We start from the raw sequence: 25,487 nt of genomic DNA, 5'->3' as shown, positions 1-25,487 counted from the left end.
CTTCAGCCTTAACCTCTGTTTGTAAAAACAAGACCAGTTCTCCACTCTCCATCTTCTACACCTGCCTAGAACTCTATCTGGACCATTCTCTATCTGACAAACTCCTCAATAATCGGATTTTGAAATGAAGCATTCTATCTTTAGATGGCCTCCATGCGTCTTAAAGGCTGAATCAAGGCCCTCCTATACTTTCCTAGAAATTCGCCTGCATCCTTCATAAAAAACAACAATCACAGTTGTCTGTGTTTGCCTCTTTGTTGTTAAACAAAACCATGACCAAAGGCAACTGGAGAGGAAAGGGTTTAGTTCATTTTCAGGTTATAGATCTTCATCAAGGGCGGTCAAGGGCGGACCTTAAGTGAGGACCTTAAGTTTTGAAGCAGAAACTATGAAGGAATGCCACTGACTAGCTTACTCCCAGGTTCAAATTCAACCACCATTCTTCTACAACCCAGACCCATCTGCCTAAGAATGGTAATTCCCAGAATGGTCTGGGCCCTACGTCATCTATTAGCGATCAAGAAAACACTCCATAGACAGGCCCACAGGATCTGATCGTGGCAATTTTCCAGTTGAGGTTCTTTCTCCCCACGTGTGTCACACTGACAACCAAGACTAGCAATCACAACAGTCCATACCAGGAATTCAGTCGAATGAAGAGCATCATGCCTGCCTCCTTTGACAATGCTGCAGTATTCTTCAGAGCAACAGCATCTCATTTACCTCTGTTATCATAGGCATCACCCTGGGGTATTGAAGGTTCTCCAGTGTGTGTTGCATAAGTGACCCTCCTGGATAGTTTCCCCAAAAAAGCCCTAGGATTTGGGTGTCACTCCCATGACATGCACAAGAAATTGGGGAAGAGGACTGTAAGATCCTGAGGGTACCTAATAAGAAAGTGGTAGAACTGAGACCAGGACAACTTTCCAAGAAAGAACTTAGGATGGTCCTGTATCCAGGAGGAGGATGGTCCTGTATCAGGAGGAGAAAATGCTCCTGTATCTAGGCAGAGAAGATCAGCAAGCAGTGGTCTAGCAGAGAGAGATTCACAGAGGAGAGATGTCTTGGCCAAGGTTTCCAGATGGACCAAATCAAGACTGGGGCTCATAATGGAGCTATGGGATAGGGAGGCAGGGGTAGGGATGAAGGGAAGGGAAGGGAAGGAAAGGAAGCTGAATATGCAGCTTGTCTGCATTTCTCCCACTTAGGGTCCCTGACTCCAAGCAAATGACAAATTCTTTTCCTCATCTAAGGAAGTCTTAGCTACCTATTCCACAGCACTGTGGTACTGACTTATAGACCTAGCAGATTAATAAAAGGCAAGGCCTGAGCACTGTGTACTCTAAGCACTCAATAAAAAACAGTTGGAACTTCCCTTGTTTGCAGTAAAGATACACTGTGTATCCATGGGGCACAAGGTGAGTTTGGTGATGAGATAGTGAGGAGTTCCAGAAGGTGCTCATATGGGGAGACCAACCTGGCAGTCAAGAAATCAATGACTTTCTTCTTCCCAACTGCCCCTTATGGAAGCTAAGCCAGTTCTGCAGCTCTCCCAGCCTTTTCCCATCACAGGCTGAGCCCATTAATGAGACCTGCTGTACACAGGGTCTTGGCCAAGGTTTCCAGGAACAAAAACTAAAACCACACCCCCTCTCAGCAACTTTAAGGTACAACTGCCCAGACGTACCATCTGGGCCTCTAGAAAGCTACTGGAGAGGAGGGAAAGGTGGAGCTGTTACCTTAGAAGCTGATGGTGCTGAAGCTTGGGCAAAGTAAAGAAGGATGGGGATACCTGCTTATTCACCAACCTTTATACCCCTAAGTGCCTCAGTTTCCCGAGACAGACTGATTTTCTTCTCTGTGTAGAGCAGACTGGCGTGTATATTTGTTGCGGATCCTAGACCTGTATCTCATTTTTCACATTGCTGTTGGGATGACTTCTTGAAGGTACAGCCAGCCTAATTCCATCACCCATACATTCGCATACCTACATGGAACTTCCTCTATTCTGACCCAGAGTAAGCTGGGCAAATCTGCTCCCTGAACCGCCATATGTCACAACACTTAATGTGACTGCCTATTGATTGGTCGTTGAACACATACGTTTTAGCAGCAGGATTCTAAGATTCTTCTCAGAAGACTAGACACTTGGTAGAGAGGCTGAGTATCCTCATGAAAAGTATCCATGTGCTCCCTCCCCAGTCCTGCCCTTATCCCAACCCGGGCCTCACACTGGCCAAAGAAAGTAGACGAACAAAGAACAGCCAGTTCACCCATTCTGCCGCGAGGAGGAAATGAATCAGTACAGATATGGCAGGAAAGAGATCGAGAATACATTCCCCCTAAATCAGGGCAAATCAGCCACGATGAAACTGCCAGGAGGCTGGAGGGGAGGCAGGTAAGGCTCCAGAGAGAAACAAATGAACACGAGAATGAAACACATCGGGCATAAAATCAAAAACATCACCACCCACAGAATGAAAACTCCAATCTGGAACAGAAGGAAATGACCCAAGTAGGCATGTTATGGAATTATTTAGTGTGGATTTAATAAAATAAGAGCTGAAAGATTAGATGATAAAGTAAAGCAGTGAAATAGAGAACTTTTATTAAAGATGGAGCACTGCGGAACCCTTGCAAGGGACCAATAAATGCAGAAACGCCAAGAAACAGAGCAGGCATGGCAGGGAATCTCATTACTGATACCAACTAGAGGGTTCTAGTGCTTGATTTGCCACCTACATGCAGCAGAACCTTGGGAGAGCCGGTGCAACTGCAGACAAGAAAGGCTGGAATCACAAAAGTGAACAGTGGGGAGAATGCCTTAAGAGGAGACCTGAGGTGGTCTGACATTGGGAAAATTATGACCCCAGAAAGGAGACAAGAGGGAGCACACAAAATAGTATTCTGTTTTTGATTGAGACTCCCTAAAATGTATAACGAACAGTATCTGCCTATTAGTAGAACAAGACAAGTTCCATAAAAATTGCTTAAAAAAAAAAACAATTGATATGAAGACATTGCCAGGCTGGGGCACCGAACCTGGAAATTCAAGAAAGAAACCACCAAGCATCCAGGCAGAACTAACAAGTCGCAAAGGGCGACTGTCCAGCTGGCTTCCATCCCAGCTCCCACCCCCAGTACCATCACTTTTCAGAAAATAATGAGATAATATCCACAAAGCAGACTCTAGCTAGGACTCAGAGCATTTGGACTTGAAGGGCTGATACTTGAGCCTAGAGACAGACTGGCAATACCACAACCTAAGACCTACATTAGATCAGCTTTCCACAACTGCAATGAAAGACCCAAGAGAAGGAACTTACAGAGAGGAAAAGGTTTATTTGGGCTCCAGGGCTCCTGATTTCAGAGATTTAAGTCTATGGTACACGGGTCTGTTGCTTTGAAGCTTTTTATGAGGTAGTAGGAGAAGATGGAGAGCATATGAAAGAGAGAGAGAGAGAGAGAGAGAGAGAGAGAGAGAGAGAGAGAGAATAACCTTCATATTTCCTTCAAGGATGCACTTCCCATAACCTCCCACTAGGTTCCACCTCTTAAAGGTTTCCATGACACCTCAATAGTTCCAGGGGCTAGGGATAAACTCCTGAATACACGAGCCTTTGGGGAACATTCACGATACATTCTAGAGCAACCCCTATGGGATTACTTGGAAGAATCAAGGGTGTCCAACTTCTTTGAAGCTGTGACCAGGAAGCTGTCATCTACAATTGCAATGCCCTCCTGCCTAACCTGAGATGTAGGTAGCCCATAGACTACAAGTTGGACAAGGCTATAAATACATAACAACATCTAGCCAATGAACAGATGATTCATTGTGAAAAACCCAAGAATGAACTATAAAACAAACAAAACAGAAAATCTATATTTCATTGTGAGACACACAGTAAAATCCATGGGAAGCATCAGGAAGTGCTATGGAAATGTTCTCTGTTCTGGCGATCTAAAATTAATGATTCTGCAAATAAGTGGCTTTAAACGTCTTTGCAAAAATCTACAAAAAGCTGTTGACAAATAATGAAAACCTAAAACCCCAAGTGTTTTCAAGGCCTGGCCTCGGGCACATGGGCTCTACATTTACCCTTATCTATGTGATTTGGAGTAAGCTGCGTAGTCTCCTGAGCCATAGTGACCTCAGCTGTAAAGTGGGAAGAATAAGAAATCTGATACCTAAGGACTAAAGGCAAATGCTATATGTTAAAAGTAGATCTGCCCACAGTGCCCATCCACTAGAAGATGAAGGTTATGAAGGATGAAGATGAGAATGAAAATGAGCATCCATTTTACACACACACACACACACACACACACACACACACACCCCACATGCACATATACAAACACACATACACATCATACACACACATATACATACACCATACAAACACACACACTACACATACACCACACAGATACACGCACACACACATACACACACATACACACACACAAACACACAAACACACAGACACACACACAGAGTCTGACCACTGGCCGGGACAGCTAGTAAGCATCTCTGGGCTCACTGAAATTCCTGCTCCCTGTCCCAGTATTTCAAGTTACAGCAAGAAGTTTTCCTCATGGGAAGCCATTGGGCCGTCCACTTCAAACCAGGCAGATAGTAAGCTCCTGTCCCCATTGGCTTCTTCACAGTAGGCCTCTCTCCCTAAAGGTCCAGGTATAATCTCTGCATGACCAGCGGGAGGGATGGGGCTTGCAGAAATGTAGCACACATGGTCGAGAAGTTGAGGTATCAACCCAGTCCCATCTCCCAGAGTTCTGACCTTGAGTGAGTCAGTTAAGCTCTCCATGACTGCTCCCTTCTCAGAGAAGCAAGAGAGTAATAAAGCGAAGCTGTTTCCAGTGCCTCTGAGCCTCCCTCACATAGGATACAGAGTTCTGAGTCAGCTGTGTCCCCACAACAAGTCTTGCTGCCAAGATTAATTCAATAAAGACAGGAGAGGAAAGGGAGAGGGCAGGGAGGAAACAGAAGACTGAATTGCAAATTAGTAGATGAGAGCAGGAGAAAAGGAGGTAGCAATAGGGCTAAAGCTCCACTATGGGTGTCAGAATTCTCCTTAAAGAAATACCAGCTTACTGTCTTCCATGGAAAGCTGAGCGTCAGTGGCCTTTAATCTGTGCAGAGAACCCCCAAATGCATGCCTGGCAGGAGAGCTCCAGAGAGAAAACAACTCCACTTTATAAAAAGCAGGTGGGAAGGGTCCAACCTAACATCAGTAGGCTGATACTGAAGGAGAATCAGGATATGTGCGTGGTCATTAATCATAAAAAGAGGAAAACTATATGTGATAATAGGCGATATGGGGGATACATTGCCAAGAGAGGAACGTTAGTATCACCAGCAGTAAGACACATGGGTGTGACACCCCAAAATGATGTACTAAGAAGGGTTAAGTTCACATCTAATATGTTTTACAAAATTACGTAACTACAGTTGGGTCAAGAGTAAATATCAGAAAAATCCATCTCAGACACATTCTACAGAGACAATGTAGACTTGAGCATCAGGGTCACTGAAGACAAGGAAAGATGGAGAATGGCTAACAGATTGGAAGAGGCAAGGAGGTATAATAATCGAGTTCAACATGGGATCCTGAAAGTGGCAACTAGGGCTTCAGGGATCACCCCACCAGACAAGCCTCCTAGACGAAACCTCCATGCAGGCGGAAGGGTGGATAGACATAGTAGATGGAGGATGGAGGTGGTGTGAGTCCGTTTCTGCTTCAGGAACAACTACAGAGCAGGGTTGGTGGTTTGTTCTACAACCATCCTTTATTAGCACGCCAGGTCTGCCTTCATGGAACCCTGCAGATGTAAAAGTTAGCACACTCAAGATTTACTCCTCATACTCTTCAAGCTGAAAGTCCATGATCTAAATGTTGGCAATGATGATTCCTCCCTAGGCCTCTTTCCTTGCCTGCAGATGTCCTGTCTTTCCCTGTGTTCTCCTGTGGACTTTGCTCTGTGTTAGCACCTCTAACACTTTTCTTTGTGGATCCTGATCTCCTTCTTTGTAGGGATGTCAGTCCTTATTGGATTATGTTGATCTGAATTACTTCCTGATTGATCGTTGGCCTAACCTGTAACAGCTGAGCCATCTCTCCAGTTACTTCCCTACAGGCCATACTCCTAGAGATACTAACAAGGGGGTAGGAGATAGAATTTCAACCCCAACCTAAGAGGGCACAATCTTCATGTCTCATCTTCCAATATTGCTCAGATATTGGAAAACTAGCATCCCAGGGGTATGGAAGCTGGATGTAAAACGAACAGACTCTTCTGGATACCCGGAAGTATACCACAGTAGATGCCTGCGTTTTGGCTCCACTCAGATCCTATCCATTGAACCTACATGCCTATCCCTCAGCTACCAAGAGTGTGAATTGGCAGATCTTCACAGTTGTTCCTTCTGTAAAGACTGACCATCCTGTAAGTCACTTTGGGAGTCAACGCCAGGAGTGAACTGCATCAACATCTGGGCAATCTATTCTAAAGCTGCTCTCAAGACTAAGCCAAAACCTATCTCCAGGCACGTCTTCATCTTTCTGTAGGATCTTCTGCCTCATCTCGCTTTCTTCATTGCCTTCCTCCAGACAAGGCTCAAAGTAACTCCCATGAGGCTTCCCTTCTATGGAAACTCACTTAACACCTACAGGAGCAGTGATTGACATGCAGTCAACCACTCACGAGGTGGTAGATCTTTGACAACCCTGGACCAGACTGTGTTAGGAATCTAAGACCCATTACTTAGTAAAGTCTCGGAATAACTCTGCAGGTAACACACATAAGGACTGTGGATAGGTGAGCCCAAGCCCCAGGGCTTGCTTTGGGAGTGTCTTGAGCTATTCTCTCCCTGTTAATACCCCTGTCTTTCTACACATCAACTCTGTCCACACACTCTCACTAATGTTTCTAAGCCTCTAAACCCTCTCCACCCCCATGATTAGCAAGTGCATTTTATCTTTACTTGCTATTGCTGCGATAAAATTTATATTACAGAAGCCACGTAGGGAAGGAAGAGTTTATTTGGGTGCGTGGTTTGAGGGCACAGCCCACGGTAGCAGGGAAGGCACTGTGGTTAGAGTAGCCCTATGAGGGAGAGTCTGAAGATGAGAGACAAAGCAAGATGAATGCAGGCATTCTAATCATTTTCTCCCTGTTAACAAGTCCCAGCCCCCACTTCGGGAGGTCATGCCACCCACAGAGAGAATCTTCTCTGCCCTCCTAGTCACCCCCAAAAGTTTGTCTTCTACTTAATTCTCAATCAAGTCAAGATTAACCATCATAATAGATATGAACTGTATCTGGTCCACTACAAGCTACTATATCTCCCTATATCTCCTGTCACCTAGTATCCACCTGTCACCTGGCTTTACACACACACACACACACACACACACACACACACACACACACACACGGGGGAGGGGGAAGACTATACCTAAGGGGCAATTCTTTTATAGCCTTAAAGCCATTTGAATTTGCTGTTCATAATACACACACCTTAGTATCCATTTTGCAAATATTTATGTTATGCTTCCTACTGAAGAAAAACACAGATTTTTTTTTTTTAAACCGGCAGAGGACTCTTCTGATTCTCAGGCTGTCGAAGTAAAGAATTCTGAATCAGAAGTCTGTTCTTCGGGGACTAAACATAAGGTGAGGAGCAGGAAGAGAATAAAACTTTCCCTTTTCTCTACTCTGCAAGGAGAGGACCCTAGAGGCCCAGTTCCTCTCACCCGAGGGTGGGGGGACGTGATCACACTGTGCAGGGCACAGTAGATTGCCTGAGAAAGAGGGCACTTGATGGAATTAAAAGGCAACCAATTTAAAAGCGATTAAGCAAGGAAAGGGGGGTTTAATGATCAGCTTTTACCATTGTGAACTAGCTGAACCCACTGGCATGGAGACTAATGGTTTAATATGTTGTTAAACAAGGGTGAGACTTCCGTGTGAATAATAAGGGCATCTGTAGTTATAGCGACAAGGGTGAAATTACCCTCAGCACAGGCCCTGGGTCTTGGGGTGGCACTGCATTCATTTCCCGATGGAGGCCAAGGCCAGCCATTCAGCACTTTCCAGGGAGAGGTAATTTCCATGAAAAAAAAGGAGTATGAAAATAAGAAAGCCTTGGGAAGCAAGGGCCAGAGTGTGGACCAGACGTCTGGGTACAGGAAGAGCTAACTTTGAAGGGCCAGGAAGATATGCAACTGTGTATTAGCAACTTCCAACTGAGGAGCCCAGAGAGCGGCCCACCTTCTTTTAAAGTACTTGGAAAGTGACATTTAGAATGAGGGAGCTTTGAAGATGGATGGACAGAAGTGACTTTGGAAATTAGTACGGGCTCCGGAGCATGGAAGAACTGGATTACCGTCATGGTGACGTGAAGGAAGTGCGGCTAATTCATTCACCACCTTTGCTCAGCTCTCACTGTGGTCTTGGGCTTGGCAGATAGACCCTTGTGAGCTCCTGTCCAACCCAGCCCTTCACAGGGTTGTTCAGTGACTGGTCATACAGCGTGAGGATAAGCAAGAGACACCAGTCCCCCTCAATGATAGTGATTGAAACTGGTAAAGTGTCAGTCCAGCATGCTCTGGTTCTGTGCTTACTGCTGTATTTGGGTATCATCTAATATAACCCTTATATATGAGAATAATTTGGCAAGGTAAAGAAGATTAAGTATATCCCCAGGCCATAAGCTGGTACAAGGCAGTCAGGCTTCAAAAGCAAGCATCCTAAACCAACATCCCACGTGCCTCATGGCTCACAGATGGTGACAGAAGCCTGGGGGTAGAAATCTCCTCAGAGAGGCAGTGGGGCCTCCATGCAGCTCTTCAGCTGAAACTCTACCCAGCATGAAATGGCATGGCCTTAAATGAGAATCTAACTCTGGCTGAGTGTTGAGCCTGACAGTGCTCCCTCAGTGCCCACGTTCTGCCTTTCAGAGAAGGTCACGTACTGTGAATTTATTTCAAGCAGGGCTCACTTTCATTTTCATTTGTAGATAGGCCTTCCTTTGGGGACTGAAGAGCCTAGGATCTGACACCTAGGTCTCCAGCTGTGTCACACCACTATGAGAGAGCCTCCATCATTCACTCTCTCACCAGACTGGTTACAAAATTTAAAATCTCCTGAGTCAGCTGCTAGAGTACCAGGATTAGAGACACATACCACCACACCCAGCCACCCATTTTTCTAGTGAATGGTTGAGAACTCACTGAGAAACAATATGTACCCTGCATGGCCTAGACTATCCAACAGGATTTGGATCCACCCAACAACCCCACAATCAAGTCTTGTATTCAAGGGGTCCAGAGTGGCCAACAGATTATCACTTATGATGGACAGCCAAGACTTTTTGATTCAAGCCAACAGGCAGACATCTAGCTTAGAGCCTTGGCTTAGTTTGGGTTTTATTGCTGTAAGGAGACATCAGGATCATGGCAACCCATATAAAGGAGGTCATTTATTTGGGGCTGGCTTGTAGTTTCCATGATCATCATGGTGGGAAGCATGGCAGTGTGCAGGCAGACATGGTGCTGGACAAGGAGCTGAGAGGTCTACATCTTGATCCACAGGCAGCAGAAGCGACTGGCCCACTGGGTGTGGCTTGAGCCTATGAGACCTCAAAGCCCACTTCCAGAGCAACACTTCTCCACTATGGCCACATCTACTTCAACAAGGCCACCCCTTATAATGGCGCCCTTACCTATGGTCAAGCATTCAAACATGAGTCTTCCTTCTGGGACTAAAGAGCCTAGTGTCTGATACCTAAGTCCCCAGTTGTGTCACACCATTATGAGAGAATTTTGATCATTTACTCTCTCACTGGACTGGTTGCAAAACTTAAATTTGAATAGGGGTGGGGGTCATACTTATTCAACCTACCCCCCAACCTCCTGAAAATGGCATTTGGAGCCTAAGGATTCCAGCCTCAGCTGTTCGCTCACTCTTTATGTGACCTGTATTAGAATAAGGACACCTGAGCTGCCAAGGTTGCAGGGTCACTGTGGGAATTTAGTGAAGGGAGTACATGACCATGCAACCTAATGGCTCTCTTCAGTATGAGCCTCACTATTTGACAGAATCTGAGAGGAGTGTGGTGTGAGGGACTCTGTTTACTCTATGAGTAAACTGTAGGTATCAACGGCCAGGGACTGAGGAACCGATGTTAGAGGTAGATAGATGTCAATGCCAGAACGTACCAAAGCAGATCATTTTCCTCAGCACAGATACAGATGTCATCTCCAGAATCTTATGCCTTCACGGTGTTCATAAGCATGGTATTAAACCTAAAATCAACTTAAGATGAAATCCCGTTCTGGAGCTATTCCATTAAAAGCTGCATGTGAACGTTTTATGTGATCGGTGACACTCTCAGACATGGGGGAGGTTTAGAAGGAAGCAAGAAAAAGAGAGACCTCAACTAGTCTCTGCCCTCCAGAAGACCGTTGGAGTACACTCTGAGAAGCACAGAGTAGAGCTGGGCCGCGTCAACACAGAACCTTGTGTGAAACTTGAAGTAGTCTCTGAGGTCATAGACCCAAGGCACCTGCCACCAAAGGGAGCCATGGGATGTTCTATTTCTCAGTTTTCACGATGGGCCTAGCACTAGCCCCTCAGTGCCTACTGTGTTGAAGAGATACTGGGAGAATCAGCTTACTCCCAGGCCTTTCCTCATCTACAATCAGTTCCTACATATCATGGAACTTATAAAGATCATTCACGACACATGACTTACAGAGCTCATTCGGGACAGATGGGTCAGCAGCTGCTAATGAAGAAGGCACCTCCTAGCTCATCTCGTTTTCGGTGTGCCAACCTCAGGAGCTCTGGAGAGAATATGGGGAAAGGGAGAGATAGGTTTCCAGCAGTGTGCACATCTCTGAAAAGCCAATTACATGCTTATTACTTCTCTCCAGGAATAAAACCCACCTCCCACATGGCCACCCCTTTCCCTTGCACATACTGGCTTATCTCAGTCATGCCGGCCCTTCTGCCAGCCACCATTGTCAGAAATATATAGCAGGGCTCTTAATCACCCGCCAACGGGCCCGCAAGTACAGATGCTCATCCCGGAACCAAGAGATTCATATAAGAGCTGGAAGAGCCCATAGGCACTGCACAGATTGGTCATTGTGGAGGCACAGAAGGGACATGTGTATCTCTGGTCACAAAAGAACATAAAGTAACCAGCTTTGGAAGAGGTCTTAGGTCTTCTCCCTGTCTGTCTGCCATTTGATTTTATAAAGTTTTATGGAAACATAGTCATGCATGTTTGCTTTCTTATTACTAGGGCAGAACTTAGGGGTTATAACTACTCTACAGCCCATCTGGCCAACTTAACTAAACTAGTTTCATCTGGTTTTTTACAGATAAAGTTTTCTGACCCTGATAGATCAGAAGGAGCACAGAACCCAGACACTGAAGCTCTAAGATTTGAAATCAAATGTCTTCCTCATCCCACCCTGGTTGTATGGCCCTGGGTAAGTTTCTCTGCTTATCATTTTTCCTCATACATAAAGTATGGATATAAATCTATTTTACAGGGTTATGATAACCAATAAAGTGAGACAAGCTGTCTATGCAGTGAAGGCCCTGAAGAAAAATGCATCAGAAAAGAACTAGATAATCCCTATTCCCTGTGGCTCTGGAACATGTCAGTACATCCTACCCTTCTGGTTTGCATGGGTTGGAATGTTTTCAGAGTTGTTGAATGTATTTTGTGAATTTTCTCCGTGCAGATAATGTATGTGGGTCAGAAAAGGGAGAAGAACAAAGAGCTGCTCTTAACGCCTTGCTCTGGTAGACAAATCAAAGGATGCCTTCCTGGTTAATAGTGATGATGCTGTCACACCCTACAAGGTGGCCCCAGAGACCTCAGACCTCAGGGTCCTCTCAGCAGAAGATGATAGAATCTACCACCCCCTTTTCTACCTCAGTGTCTGAATTGGTATTGAGCTGCTCTTGGATCCAGTACAGTGGATCTTGGCCCGTTCCCTAAACCTAGCATTCCCCCTCTATTCTCAGTTAGGAATCAGGTCTGTTGGCCAGTTTGTTTGCTGTTTGAGACAGGGTCTCAGTATATAATTCAGGATGGCCTGAAACTTATTATGTTGACAATGCTGGCCTTGAACTCACAGAGATCTGATTAGCTTTGTCTTCCCAATGCTGGCCTTAAAGGTACATGCCAGTACACCTAGTCAAAGTCAGTCAGTGTTAACCAGCACTCTACCCATTCTCTCTAAATCTGAATATCACTCTATACCAAGCATCTTGATGATATGTAACATTTGTACAAATCCTTGTCGTCCCACTATGTACAGGTGTGTAGGTGTTTACAAGTCTCCAAGAACCAGGAGTAGTATCTACTTAAGGTAGACAGAGTTTTCTAGGCAAGTAGGATTAAAGAAGGATCTTTGGGGGCCCTAAGCACAGAAGAAATGGTAACCCCAAAGTATGGCTTTTACTTAAAGAAGTAATATGGAACAACTGAAAATTTCTGAGAGGGACCTCATAGTCACCGAAGATACTCCATTGAACAGTAATTGCAGGTGAGTGGGACCAAATATAAGAAGCCCCAGGCATCACGCATGACACATGGCTCCATTCTACCACTGACTGCTGAGTGCAATAAGCTAATCACCTTATCAACTTGGTCAAACTTTTAAAAAAAATTGCATGGTAAGAATAATGAAAACGGTCCCAACTGAATTTATAAAGGTTCCATCCTTGGCATAAATCATCTCATCTAATCTTTGCCTGAACTTATATGTCAGTATTACTATTATTTGTAGTTCAGAAATGAGTGACACACAACCTTTACCAATGCTAGGAGGTTGATCAGCCCAGAGCCCATTATAGGAGACGTGACTCCGGAGCCTGTGTCCTTATCTCATTCTGCTTGTTCACCACTAACATTGTAGAATGTGAAAGAGACAGATGAAACAAGCTCTGTAGACAGAGCTAGGGTGAACCAGCCAAGGCCACTGACATTGTGCTTGCCCAGAATGAGATTAACTGGGATGACCAGAGAATGGCAATGCAGGACTGCCTATGAGGGAGAAAATAAAGCATTCAGAATTTTTAGCCACTTGGACAGAGTAGAGGGACGTAGAAGATACCAGCACCCTTGTCATCTGGAGAACTCTTGACTTGGGTGAGCCAAAGATGGTAGGAAACTGGTAAAAAGGTAAAAATGGACTAGTGAGTATGTCAGCCAGAGTTCTTCTGAGAAACACGGCCAATAAGCCGTGTGTATGTGTGTGTGTGTGTGTGTGTGTGTGTGTGTGTGTGTGTGTGTGTGTGTGTGTGTGCGCGCGTGTGCATGCGGGGTGTGCATGTGTGCATGTGTATGTACCGGAAGAGATAAACGTCTGGAACTATTCTAAGGAGAATGAGAGGACATGAATTCCAAATCTGGGCAGGTGACAAGTGTGAGCTAATATCTGGATTTGGGTCCGAAGACTGATAACTTGGACAGGGTTTCTGGGGTATAATCTGGAAGAGAACACCTTGTTCGGGTAACCTTGCTCTTTGCTCTCTAGCCCACCAACTGACCAGATGAGCTCTACCCTCCTTTCAGAGTGCAAAGGCCACTGACTTACAGGTTAATCTTTACTCAAAAGTCTCCCGATTGAAATGTTAATCTTTACTCAGAGTCTACCAATTTAAACATTAAACATATATTAAGAAACATCTTCACAGTTGACTAGTGTTTGAGCAAATAATTGGGTTGCCATAGCCTTGTGGAGGTGACAGGAGACACTAGGCATCACAGGGAGCTCATCTTCACAGATAGAATGGCAGGGCAGGCTGGGGGCTCCAGCAGAATGCCAAACCCTTTCAGGAAGATACTTCTTGTTGTAGGAGGCGGGGCCACTCACTTTTGCAAAGGTCAGAGTGTCCATTTTGATTCCCTCTTCCCTCTTATTACTTTGCAAAGTCTCCCAGGCCTTGTAGAAACCATTTCTTCCCACTATTATTGCTGTTGTTATTATCCTTGCTAATCTTGGCACGAGGCTGCCCTGGCTGGCTTCCAAGAAGGAGAATTACTTTCCGTCTCCCCTACACCCTCCTGTTGCTTTCAGCTGGATTCGGCGTCTTGTCTTCTTTCCCCAGCCAGATGCTGGCAGGTGGCCTGTAATGGCTGAAGTGGTCACCTGGCTTGGCTCAGAGATAAATGAGGCACAGAGTGGGTGAAGCTGGGTCATCCTGACACCAAACTAAGACAAATGCTTGAAGAGATCTCTGAGCCTCTAGTGTTCGTTAACCTACCACCAAGGGGACCAGGCTGATTTCTTCATCTAATGTGCTGTGTGACGCAGTCACTCTGTCTATTTTATCCACGACCTTGGTTCTCAATAGGCTTCTCCCAGCCCTAACATTCTCCCAACTAACCATAGCAGGCCACTTTCATCATCTATAAGATGTCTCACCGGCACCAAGTATGCAGATATGTACCCAAGGACATAGCAAGCATATTTGGGACTCTATGCCCAAGGTCCTTTCTTCCCAGTGCTGACAAGTTTTTGAGTCAACCTAGAGTAAGAAACACATTTCAGTTTGTGACCAGCACAACCATATGGCACAAACACCTACAAAATACAATAGAGACTAACAGTTTAAAGAATGAAACATTCTCTTTCTACTTGCCTTGTCTTGCATAGGCAAGACACACAGACACAGAGAAGACACAGGCAGACACAGGCAGTCAGTAAAGTGTTTGCTGTACAAGCATAAATACCCACATAAGAAAGTTGGGCACAGTGGTGCGTCATTGTCATCTTGCTGTTGGGCAAGTGGAAATAGACAGATTCCTGGAGCTCCCTGGACAGTCAGCCTAGTCCGCTAGCCAAACTCCAGGCTGATGAGAATCTCTGTCTCAGAAACAAAACAGGGAATGACACCTGAAGAACAAGACTTAAGACCATCCTTGGGTCTCCATTTGCACTCTCACACAGATGCACTGACACATATACACATGTGCATGTGCATTTACACACACACACACACACACACACACACACACACACTTGCACAGTTAAATTGAAAAATAAAAACATGGGTCTATTTGGCACAAAATTACAGTATGGTGGAATGGCATGTGCTCTTGCCTATGCATTGGGGACACACATTAATGCTTGTCCTCACCATTTTCTCACTCTGATAGATCAAGAGACAGTGTGTGGCACAGGTACACAAAGGCCAAACCATCACCTTGCCAGTCTTCCCTAGGTGCACGAGATCTTAGACATGAAATGCTGTGTGTTCAGATCAGACCTGGCCACTGAAAGAAGAAACCTGGGCAGGGAGACTGGTGGGTTCACTGTAATATATCCAACCCCTCCTATGAAGTTGGTATAGATCATCAGTTGCCCATGATCCGTGCTTCTGTTTAATTACAAAATGAAATTCACAGGTATTCTGGTACACTTGTATGGATAGCATAGCTCGGTAAATGATACTTTTTGCCTTTGGAAGGCTATAGGCAATAACTGCTGCAGATGAGAAATTTGACATACAAAGGGTTCTATCTATCTATCTGTCTGTCTGTCTATCATCTATCTATCTAAGTATCTATCTGTCTGTCTATCATCTATCTATCTATCTATCTATCTATCTATCTAGGTATCTAAGTATCTAAGTATCTATCTATCTTCTTTCTTCTCTCTGATCTGTCAATGATCTGGGAAGACCTGTCTTACTGTGGATGGGACAGTCCCCAGGGCAGGGTTCCTGGAGTGTATTAAAATGAAGAACATGAACTGAGTCACTAATATCCATCCTTCTCTGCTGTCTGACTGTGGGTAGCAGTCAACCAGCTCCCTTAAGCTGTTCTTGTTGCCATGGCTTACCATGGTGAACTGTTCCCTAGGATCCTGGCCAAGATAAACTCTTTCTCCTGTCAGTTGCTATTTTTCTCAATCACAGCAACAGGCACCTAACTAAGCCACCATCTGTTCCCACTCTCTAGGATGGTAGTGACCCTTAAGCTATAGGACAGGGCAAGCTATGACTCTATAAGTTCTCCCATTATAGCCAGAAACCAGAACAGAAAGAAGTCTTTAGGGATCAGCTGTATGTCAACAAGACAGAGTCCCTACTTCAGGCCACTGGAGGATGCTACCATTACCCTGGACTTCAAGACCACCACCTTCAGTTAAGACCAGCGAGTGGTCCCTCTCTGCAAAGCATGGCTGTCACCCTCCCCCATCGTGCACTCCCACACATAATAGTCAGTGTCAGAAATACTGTTCCCTTATTATAAATATGCAAAGATTGGGAGGCGGCAGGCAAGAGGGATAAAACACCCAGGATTATTTACGAGCCTCTGACTCCCACACTAGGGCTTTATTTGCTTAATGAATGGCCAGGGCCAGCCGTAAGCCTGGGGATTTATTTGTCACTGGGAGCAGAAGACACTAGAATGTGGAGATGTAAAAATGACAAATTCTCCAACTCAGCCAAGGTAGTATTTCATTGCCACTGTATCTGGTGGGGTGGGGAAGGTGAGAAGGGAAGGGTGAATCACAAGCTAACAGGTCACCATGGAAAGTAGCTGCACGTTGAGTGATCAGCCATGTTACAAACCAGGAAACGTTTTTCCAGAGCAGACGCAGAGGGTGAGGAGTGAGGCCAATTCTTCATAGTTCTCAAGACTTCTAGGCATCCTCAGCTCACCAAGGCACTCCAAAACTTCTCAAACTATCCACCCAGTAAACCATCATGTGTCTAAACAGGTGAGATTGGCATAGTAGAGAAGGACTATCATACACTAAGCCAGTCACTTCCTCTCTCTAGACCAGTTTGGTCATTTGCAAAAGGGAGGTCTCAAGGAGATTTATAAGGAATGCTGGGCTGGTGAGATGGCGCCAGTGTTCAGAGGCTCATGTGTGAGGAATTAAGTTTAATTCCTAGATCCTACAAGGAGGCAGGAGAGTTACCCTCTGACTTCCACACGAGCACCATGGCACACGTGTGCCTGCCAACACATGGCGCATATACATACGTGATCAAATAAATAGCATTTAAAGTTGAGGAATGTAAGTGCCAAAGCAGCCGCCTACTCACGTAGGCCCTGCTAATCCCACCTCCATCTTTAATGTCGCAGGAATGACTGTACCATTTTCGAAGACGATGCTGCCTGTACCACCCACAGCACCTTCATCTTCTCATGCACTGTCTTTGCCACAACCACGTAAGCCGCTGCTCCTGCCAAGTCCAAGTTACATGAAGACAGCACAGACTCACCATCTTCTCTTGCAGTGGCCTCCTGCACAGGGATGGTCTCCTTTAGCTCTTTTCTATGAGATTCATCAGGTAACAGAATCCTTAGCTTTGAGCAGGGCTTTTATGCACAGCTAGTAGCTGTTTCCCCACCTGCCTGGCAGCCCAGTGGGAACAATGTATAACAGAAGATAAACAAAGATCAAGTGTACAGGTAAAAACTGACTACCTTCAGCCCTCACCTCTCCTGAGAAAGAACATGGATATGGTGCTATCAATTAGGCTCACCCATGTAGCCAAGGCTAACCTGTATGGTACAGAGAGGCAACAATCCCCTGTTTACATGACCTCACGTTGCATAATGATTCAGTCTAGATCATCTCAGGATGGTTTAGAGGCAGAAGTGTCTGCTCTATCTTTGGTTGAACCATGATAATTTTTTTATATCCTTAATAGAGCAACTTTGCCTAATATCCTGATACACACTCCTCTGTCCTCCATAGACTGCAAATCCTTCCCTCTCTGCAGTTAACTCCGAGTCGTCTATGAGCTAGCACTTTGCACAGCATACAAAATTATTCGTGAATTACACTCGTGCTTTCAAAACTGTGAGTGGCTGAGGAGTAGGGCGTGAATCTTCACTGTTAAAAGTGTTTGCCATGTAGTAGATGCTTACAACGTCACAGTGAACAGATTAACTTCCTATTGGATTATCTCAGGGTCGCTAAAGAGTCCTCGTCATGGCAGAGCTGGATCAGGATCTATTCTATAGGTGAGAACATGGCAATTTTGAGTTTTCAGAACAGCACAAGAGGAAACAACAGGACTCTAGTACTTAACCGACTCTATACAAGGAATAAATCTAACAACATTTACAGGCCCTGACACCAACTCTAATTACTAGGGTAAGACATGTAGGCTGACATGGAAATAGCTGATCTCTCACAATCTGAAATCAGGCACCAAGGTGGATACCAAGATGGGACTGAAGATAAAATCTAAGAATTTGTGTCAGAAGCCACCATAGCTATGAAAAGTGGATTGAATGGATGCACTTAGAGGCTTATGCAATTGTTTAAAAGACCTCTAGAATGGAAATCATTGCCAGTGTTCAGAAAATAAAAATGTAGAAGAATTCTAGGAGACTGTCATCAGTGGTCTCCTACAGGATAGCAGTACACATATACACATACTCATGCATATGTATATACATATACACATACATATACTCCTGTAGCACAGCTACTCACAGTTTCGAAAGTGCAAGTATAAGTTAGAAATAATTTTGTATGCTGTGCAAAGTGCTAGCTCATAGATGACGCATAATTGACTGCAGAGAGTGAAGGATTCACAATCTCTGAAGGACAGAGGGGCGCAGATCATTCTATTAGGCTATGTCTGTCACCTTTGCGAAACACTGGCGTAAATGTATGTCTGTCATTTCCTGAAACCCACAAGCCAGTCCACCGAACTGCTAGAGCAACCATTGACAGCTTCCTCTTCTACCTTCCAAATGTTGGAAAACATGCCCCCTTTAATGTTTTCTTTACAGTGAGGAAATGTGAAAAAAAAATGTAGGCTTCTAGCCCCTCAACTGCAGAACAGAGATGTTATATACACTAACATTCAGCACCTACTGGCCTGGAGTTAGACGTGGTTTAAACCTCTGATCTATCAGCTCTCTCTCTGTCTCTTTGACTCTCTCTGTCTCTCTCTGTCTCTCTGACTCTGTCTCTGTCTCTCTGTCCCTCTGTCTCTCTGTGTCTCTCTGTCTCTGTCTCTGTATCTCTCTCTCTCTCCCTCCCTCTCTCTCTCTCTCTCTCTCTCTCTCTCTCTCTCTCTCTCTCTCTCTCTGCCTGTTTATATATGTTGGTATTCACTGGCAGCTGAAGGGTTTTGACATCCCCGCTCTCAGACTGTAAAGCCATTCACATTCAAGAATCGTGAGAAAGTACAGATGTACACGCACTGAGGCACAGAGCCACCTTACTCTCACAGTACAACTTCCTATTATGACTTTTATGACATACCGGGTAATAGGCTGCCCTGCCCCACTCTCTGATGAGCTTCCTGTAATAGAGATCACTCTGTGCTCAGAGAACAGAATGCTGTGACCTTTAAATGACCATAATTCCTGTCTCAGAACTGTAGTCATCCCAATTTCTGCTCTGTCACACTGACATCCTTTATGAGGTGAGTCCTGGACAGGCTCGGGGTTCTCATCAGAACACCCCAGAGGATACAGGTTGGGGGGAACAGGTCTCAGACTGAATGCTCTGGATGCTAGGTAAAAGACGCATGTGGCCTGGACACACATTTTTGTGCTGAGGTTACAGAGCTCTGCTTTCCAATCAGTATTACCTGCTCTCCTCACATCCCAGAATAGGTAATGAAGACGCTCTATGTTCATCAAAATGATTATAACCACACCACCGGTCCAGAACTTTGTCTTGCTCTGAAAATTCCCTAAGACTTTCTCTCCTCGACAAAAGACACCAGTACCCCTCTCAACTTGATCACTATGTCTTCCCACACCTAACTTATGATGATGACAAAATCCTGTCCCCAGTCTGGGGCAGCTTGTGGTCACATGTTCATTACATCAGGATCCCTCCAAACAAGATCATAGTGGGGACAAGAGACCAGTGTCCATCCTTAGCATCCTGGAAGAAAATGTGACTTAGGGCAAAGAATACTATCCAGGCTTCCCAGCTTCTAGGTAGAGGGATAGGTTTATTTCAGCTTATTCCGTCCTCCACAACCCATCAGGAGAACAAGAGCATAGTGGGGACATACTGTTTTAGGACACCAGTGTACTGGGATCAAATGTGCCCTTGCCACTAAATGCCCTCCTTTTAAACCAGCTTCTAGTTTTCTTGAGCTGAGCCTAGACTCTCCTTCTGATCCTACGAAGCCCTCTGTAGATGCCATGATATCTTCAAGGAACAGAACGTCAGTTGCCGGAGGCGTCTGAGAAACCATGGTGAGATTATGAAAAGAATACCCAGGGGGCAGGCTCTCATGAGTGTGAAAGGAGTCCTGAGAGACTCTGAGACAGGGTATCCATCAAGGGGCCCAGAGCCAAAGTCCTAAGCTGGAAAAGAAATGACAGTCCCTGGAAAGGCCTATGCCCTTGGTGAGGCCTGGTTGGAAAGTCACTCACTCACTCAGGAAACCTTCCAGACACTTGCATCAGCAAACCCACTTCAGGGAATAAGAGAGAGGTGGTGCCGAGTACAGAGCAAGGGTGGGTGCAAGGACCATGGGACTTTAGAATGTCACAGGACAAAACAAAACTTCATTTCCAGGCTGCAAGAAACAGATGCGGTAGGCAGTTAAGGTGACCGGTCCCCACTTTTGTGGCCTTTACTCTTCGAGTACCTCCTGAGGTAAAGCGTATTAAGAAGCATCCGGGACCATGAAATGATTTCAGCAGCCCAGAAGCCCATGGGAACAGTGCAGCACCTGGTTCTGCAATTTTTCTTCCAGGAAGCATTCCCCTCCCTTTCTGGCTCAGGAAGCGTCTTCTCTCAGAGTTACCACAGCTTTGCTGAGTGATCAGGGCTACTCCCCACCGGGGCACCGTGAAGAGCAGAAGATGTGTCTTGCCTCGCGAATGAAGACGCTGTGCCTAAAGCAGCAGCTTGACTCTACAGAAGGCTCTGGAAAGCTGCATCCTCTCTTCTAAACTTAGGAGACTACTAGATCTGTCCACTCGCAAAGTAGCCCTGGGATGAGAGGCACGTGGAACTTTATCCAGCCCAAGTTCAGAATCCTGCTGGATCAGGAAATAGGTGGGGTGCACTCTGGCTAGCACCACAGCTGGTCTCAGTAGAAGAACTACATCTCTGTGTAGCTCTGGGGCTTAAACTGCTATTTCTCCAGGTGCTCTAATTTGAGATGCTGGAAAGCAGCTGAATTGTGAGGCTAGGGTGACAGATTTGCTAGGCTTTCCCCTCCTGCTTCCTTGGACAGGACTAGGCTCCTACCTATTCCCACAAAACCCAAGGCACCAGAGGCAGGTACAAGGCTGAAGCCACCTGTCTTCCCCGGAGTCCATGGTCCTGGTACGTCTATGAACAGCAAGTAAACAACAAAATTTCAAGATAAAGAAGTGTGAAATCTCAGCAGAAGTCTCTAAAACTGTCTCAACTCTTTCTTCCAAATCTGGTCGTTGGGTGGGGAGCCTACATTGTTGCCCGTCTTTGCCTACTTGTGAGTAGGCTAGACTCTGATCATGGGTTTCCCCTCGCCTGTGCTCTGAAGCAACTCTGGAATCCACAGATACCTCCTCACCCCCAGACTAAAATCAGCCCCTTGCCATCTTAGGACTTGTGACTCACACTATGAGAACTGTCCTGAGCACTAAGTTCCTGCAGTCTGACTACCTCTGCCCTTAACCCCCGGGGTTCTCCAACACTCAGTCCTTGTTCATACATCCCCAATCCCACGGCCTTCCCCACCTATACTGGAAGGACCTATACTGCAAGGTGTTAGAGCTCTGCTTTCTCTCCAGAATCCCCTCCCAAGGTTCCACACACCCACTCAAAGCTTCTGCCTCAAGCTCTCACTACGGAAACTCTCAACAGAAACTAACCTCATTCCCTTGATGGCAAACAGCTCCCATTTGTCAGGAGTTCGAGAGTCCGAAACTGGCGTTCACACCTATTCTATACACGATATTCCACTGACGTTACACCAGAATCCCGTGATGTAGGCCAGGCAAGGAGTGCTATCCTCATTTCACAGGTGAGGGAACCAAGTCTCAGAGGAAGTATCTCAGATCAAAAAGTAGAAAGTTACCGTCAGAGCTACCTTCTGTCACCCGGAGATCCAAACAGCCATCAAAGTCTGTGGTGTCTCTGCTCTCCTTTCTTCCCAGGTCCCTGTGTACTGGCCCTCCCCTCCCCTCCTTCCTATTCTATTGTTTAGAGTCCTGTGGGTTATCATGGTGGCATCTTGCTTCACCATACTGATTTTATTCCTCAGCCACCTAAAAACACCTGCTTCCCTGCCAAGTAATTCCATAGGGCATTTCTTTCACTTTGTGGCTTTTCTGAAAGAATGTTTCAATGCATCGTACTTCAAAATAAAACACGGTACAACACCAGAGTCCTTTACAGCATGCTCCTCCCTCCCGCACCATCCTGTCAGCCATCCGGTCTGGCTCTCCTGAGTTACCTGGAGTCATTCTACCTTCTAGTTTGAGATCTTTCGCCAGTCCGATTCTTTCTCCATTTCATTATTCTCTGCTCTAGTTTTTAATTGTTTTCTTCTACTGTTTTGGGGCGTCATTGTTTTTTGTTCTCCCTACCTAAAGATGGGAACTTAAATGATTGGTTTTAGAAGTTTTGTGGGTTTTTTTTCTTTTCTTTTCTTTTCTCTTTGAATCAATGCACGAGTAGGCATGAGTCTGCATTTAAGCAATGCTTCAACTGTATCTCATAAATTCTGGCTGTTTTTATTTTCATTGTCTTGAAGCATTTTCTAAATCTATACGTGGAGTTTTGTTTACTCATTAGTTGTTTAGAAATGTCGCCTAATTTCTACATGTTTGTGGGGGATTTGGGAGTTTGGAGGGTTGTTTTTGATTTTGTGTTTGTTTGTTTGATTGATTGATTGATTGATTGATTGATTGATTTTTAAGACAGGGTCTCTCCACGTAGCCTTGGCTGTCTTGGAACTCACTGTGTAGACCAGTCTGACCTGAGCTCAGAAATCTACCTGTCTCTGCAGTGATCAAAGGTGTGTGCAGCCACACCAGGCCTTTAGATGTCTTTCTGTGTCGGATCCTAATTTAACTTTCTTATGGGTGGAGAATTTTTTTTTAATGATTTTGATCCTTTTACATCTATGAAGGTTTTTGTTATAGCCCAACATGCAGCCTATTCTAATGAATGTTCTTGTAGGGTTCAAAGGACTCCTGTATGCTCATGTTGGATGGGCCAGTCTACAGCTATCTCTTGGAGCTAGTTTGTAGTAATGTTCAAGTCTCCTGTTTCCTCTTTGCTCTTCTGTGCTGTCCTGCCCATTAGTAGAAGTGGAGTGACGTCTTCATTGCCTTGGAAAGAATTGTCTACTTTCCCTTCAATGCTTTTTGGGTTTTGCTTTGTGGGTGTGGAGGCTTGCTGTCAGGTACACGCATATTCACATTTCTTATGTCTTTCCAGTATGCTTTGTCATTGAATAGTCCTACCCCTGGGGGAAGCCTTACCTTGAACGTCAAGCTCATTTACTTATAGTACATTCCTCTTTTGGTTACTATGTGTCTGTGAAGTCTTTAACTAGACATCCTTACCTCCAATCTGTTTATGCTTTGAATAAGACATGTCTTCTGTAGGATCATATTATTTGATTTTTTCTTTCTTTTCCTTCCTTTCTTCTTCCTTCCTTCCTTTCTTCCTTCCTTCCTTTCTTCCTTTCTTCCTTCCTTTCTCTCTGACATATTGGATCAAACCTAGTGCCTTAAGACCTCCTTTTTAAAACCCATTCTTGACAATCTGCTTTTGTTTGGGGTATATAATCTACTCATACATAATATCATCAGTATCACTCAGATTTTATGTCTGACATGTGGCTACTTTTACATCTTATGTTTTCATTCCTTAATTTCTCCATTACTTTCTTTCATGTTAAATAGTTGTTTTCTAGTGAGACACACTTATCCCCTTGTGGGTTTTTGAGTTATGTTCTTTGTAGTTTGCATGCGGACTACAAGTAACATTAATTTATAACAATCTAGTTTGGATAATACCAGTTAAATTTTAATAGTATATAAAAAGCTTGCTTGAACATAGTTCTGTTACCCCTGTCTGCTTTGCATAAAGAACTGCTATAAAACTACATTTTATGCATTGTAAGCTTATAATTATTGCTCTAGGTAGTCACCTCCTAAGACAGAGAGGAAAAGAAGCAGGTTATAAAGAAAAATGCATTTATATTATCTTTTACATTTCCTTATACCATTAGCCTTTCCTGGTGACCCTCACTTCTCCGGGTGGATTTAAATTAGCCTGGTATTCCTTTATCCCAACTTAAAAATCGTGAACATTTTTTTTTTTAAAACAGGGAAGGTTTTCTCATAACCCTTCTCTCCGTTTTGTCAACTTGAGCGTATTTCAATTTCTCCTTCATTTTTGAAGGGCAGTTTTTAGTAAATATAAAATCTTCCGCTGACAGCCTCTTTCTTTTGGTATTTTGAATATGTCATATGCTGCTTTCTGGCTTCCAGGGTTGCTGATGGGAAGCCAGCTGCTGGTCTAATGGAAAAAAAAATCCCTGGATATGACAAGTCGCTTCTCTGCTACTGTTTTCAAAATTATCTCTTTGTCTTTGACAGCTTGACTATGACATGTTGGGGGTCGACATCTCTGAGTTTATCATATTTGGAATCTGGGTGTACAGATCATTTTCATAAATGGGGTGACTGTCAGTGTATTCTCTCCTCTTTATTTCTTTTTCTGTCTCTTCCCCACCCCGCCTTTTCTGCCTGGTTCTCTCATTCTGTTAGTCCGCTCTACAGTGTTGGTTGTTATTGTTTTTAAGTTTTAGCCGTCCTTATTTTTATTCTATTCTCAGAAGCCACAATTGCACCTGAACCACATTCAAAAGTACTGTTTCTCCCTTCTGGTTCCGAGCTCCTCTAGTGAGCTCCTTGCCAGCTGTCAGCCTTTCAGCCTCTCCGTGTCTCCTTAGCTCGAAAAACAACTTCTAACCACATTTACTGGTGCTACCTAATGACTAAAGAGATGTTCTCACAGGGCTTAATTTTTTTAGGTTTGTTTCCTTTGGTTCTTTAAATGCATTTTTTCAACAGTTTATTGAAGGGCTACCTACTAAGTCCAAAGCTTGGGCTTCCTCAGAGAACAGCAAGCTGCATCTCCTTCCTCCCACGTGCAGGTCATATTTTCTTATGTTAATGAATTCTCATATTTGGTCAGAATTAGCTGTTGGGTATCTTAACTATTTTTATTACACTTAATTTATTTTGTATATGCATGTGGGCATGTGTGCCATGGCATGTGTACGGAGATCAGAGGGCAATGTGGAGAAATTGTCTCTTTCTACACCATACTTGAGACTTGACAGAGTATCTGGTATGAAAGCAACGGCCTTTAACAGTTGAGCCATCCCCAACCCTAATATTGTGTCGATTTGGAAAACTCCTCAAGCATTGGTTATTCTTCTCTCTCTCCCTCCCTAAGCCACTCCTCTCTCTC

At 44.7% G+C, this 25,487-nt stretch overlaps 1 protein-coding gene across 4 annotated transcripts in view; it reads right to left on the bottom strand.

The window, feature by feature from the left end:
* The window catches only part of Galnt14 (polypeptide N-acetylgalactosaminyltransferase 14), a 216,156-nt gene that overhangs the window by 96,362 nt on the left and 94,307 nt on the right, over nucleotides 1-25,487 (bottom strand). Inside the window, exons 1-2 of one of the 4 annotated variants that reach the window (XM_063261861.1) lie at nucleotides 19,299-21,744; nucleotides 17,165-17,314 (exon numbers count right to left, since the gene is read on the bottom strand). The exons of 1 other annotated variant lie outside the window; for it this stretch is intronic. In XM_063261861.1, the coding sequence (XP_063117931.1) occupies nucleotides 17,165-17,209 (45 nt within the window). In that variant the 5' untranslated portion in view covers nucleotides 17,210-17,314; nucleotides 19,299-21,744. Of the gene's footprint in view, nucleotides 1-10,780; nucleotides 10,872-17,164; nucleotides 17,532-19,298; nucleotides 21,745-25,487 lie in introns of those variants that run through there. 2 more of the 4 variants (XM_063261862.1, XM_039112163.2) reach the window with 2 other exon arrangements.

This window comes from Rattus norvegicus, chromosome 6 (genome assembly GCF_036323735.1).
Source record: "Rattus norvegicus strain BN/NHsdMcwi chromosome 6, GRCr8, whole genome shotgun sequence".
Taxonomy (NCBI): domain Eukaryota; kingdom Metazoa; phylum Chordata; class Mammalia; order Rodentia; family Muridae; genus Rattus; species Rattus norvegicus.
The sequence above is the reverse complement of the archived record's forward strand: the minus strand, read 5'-3'. Positions and strand labels throughout refer to the sequence as shown.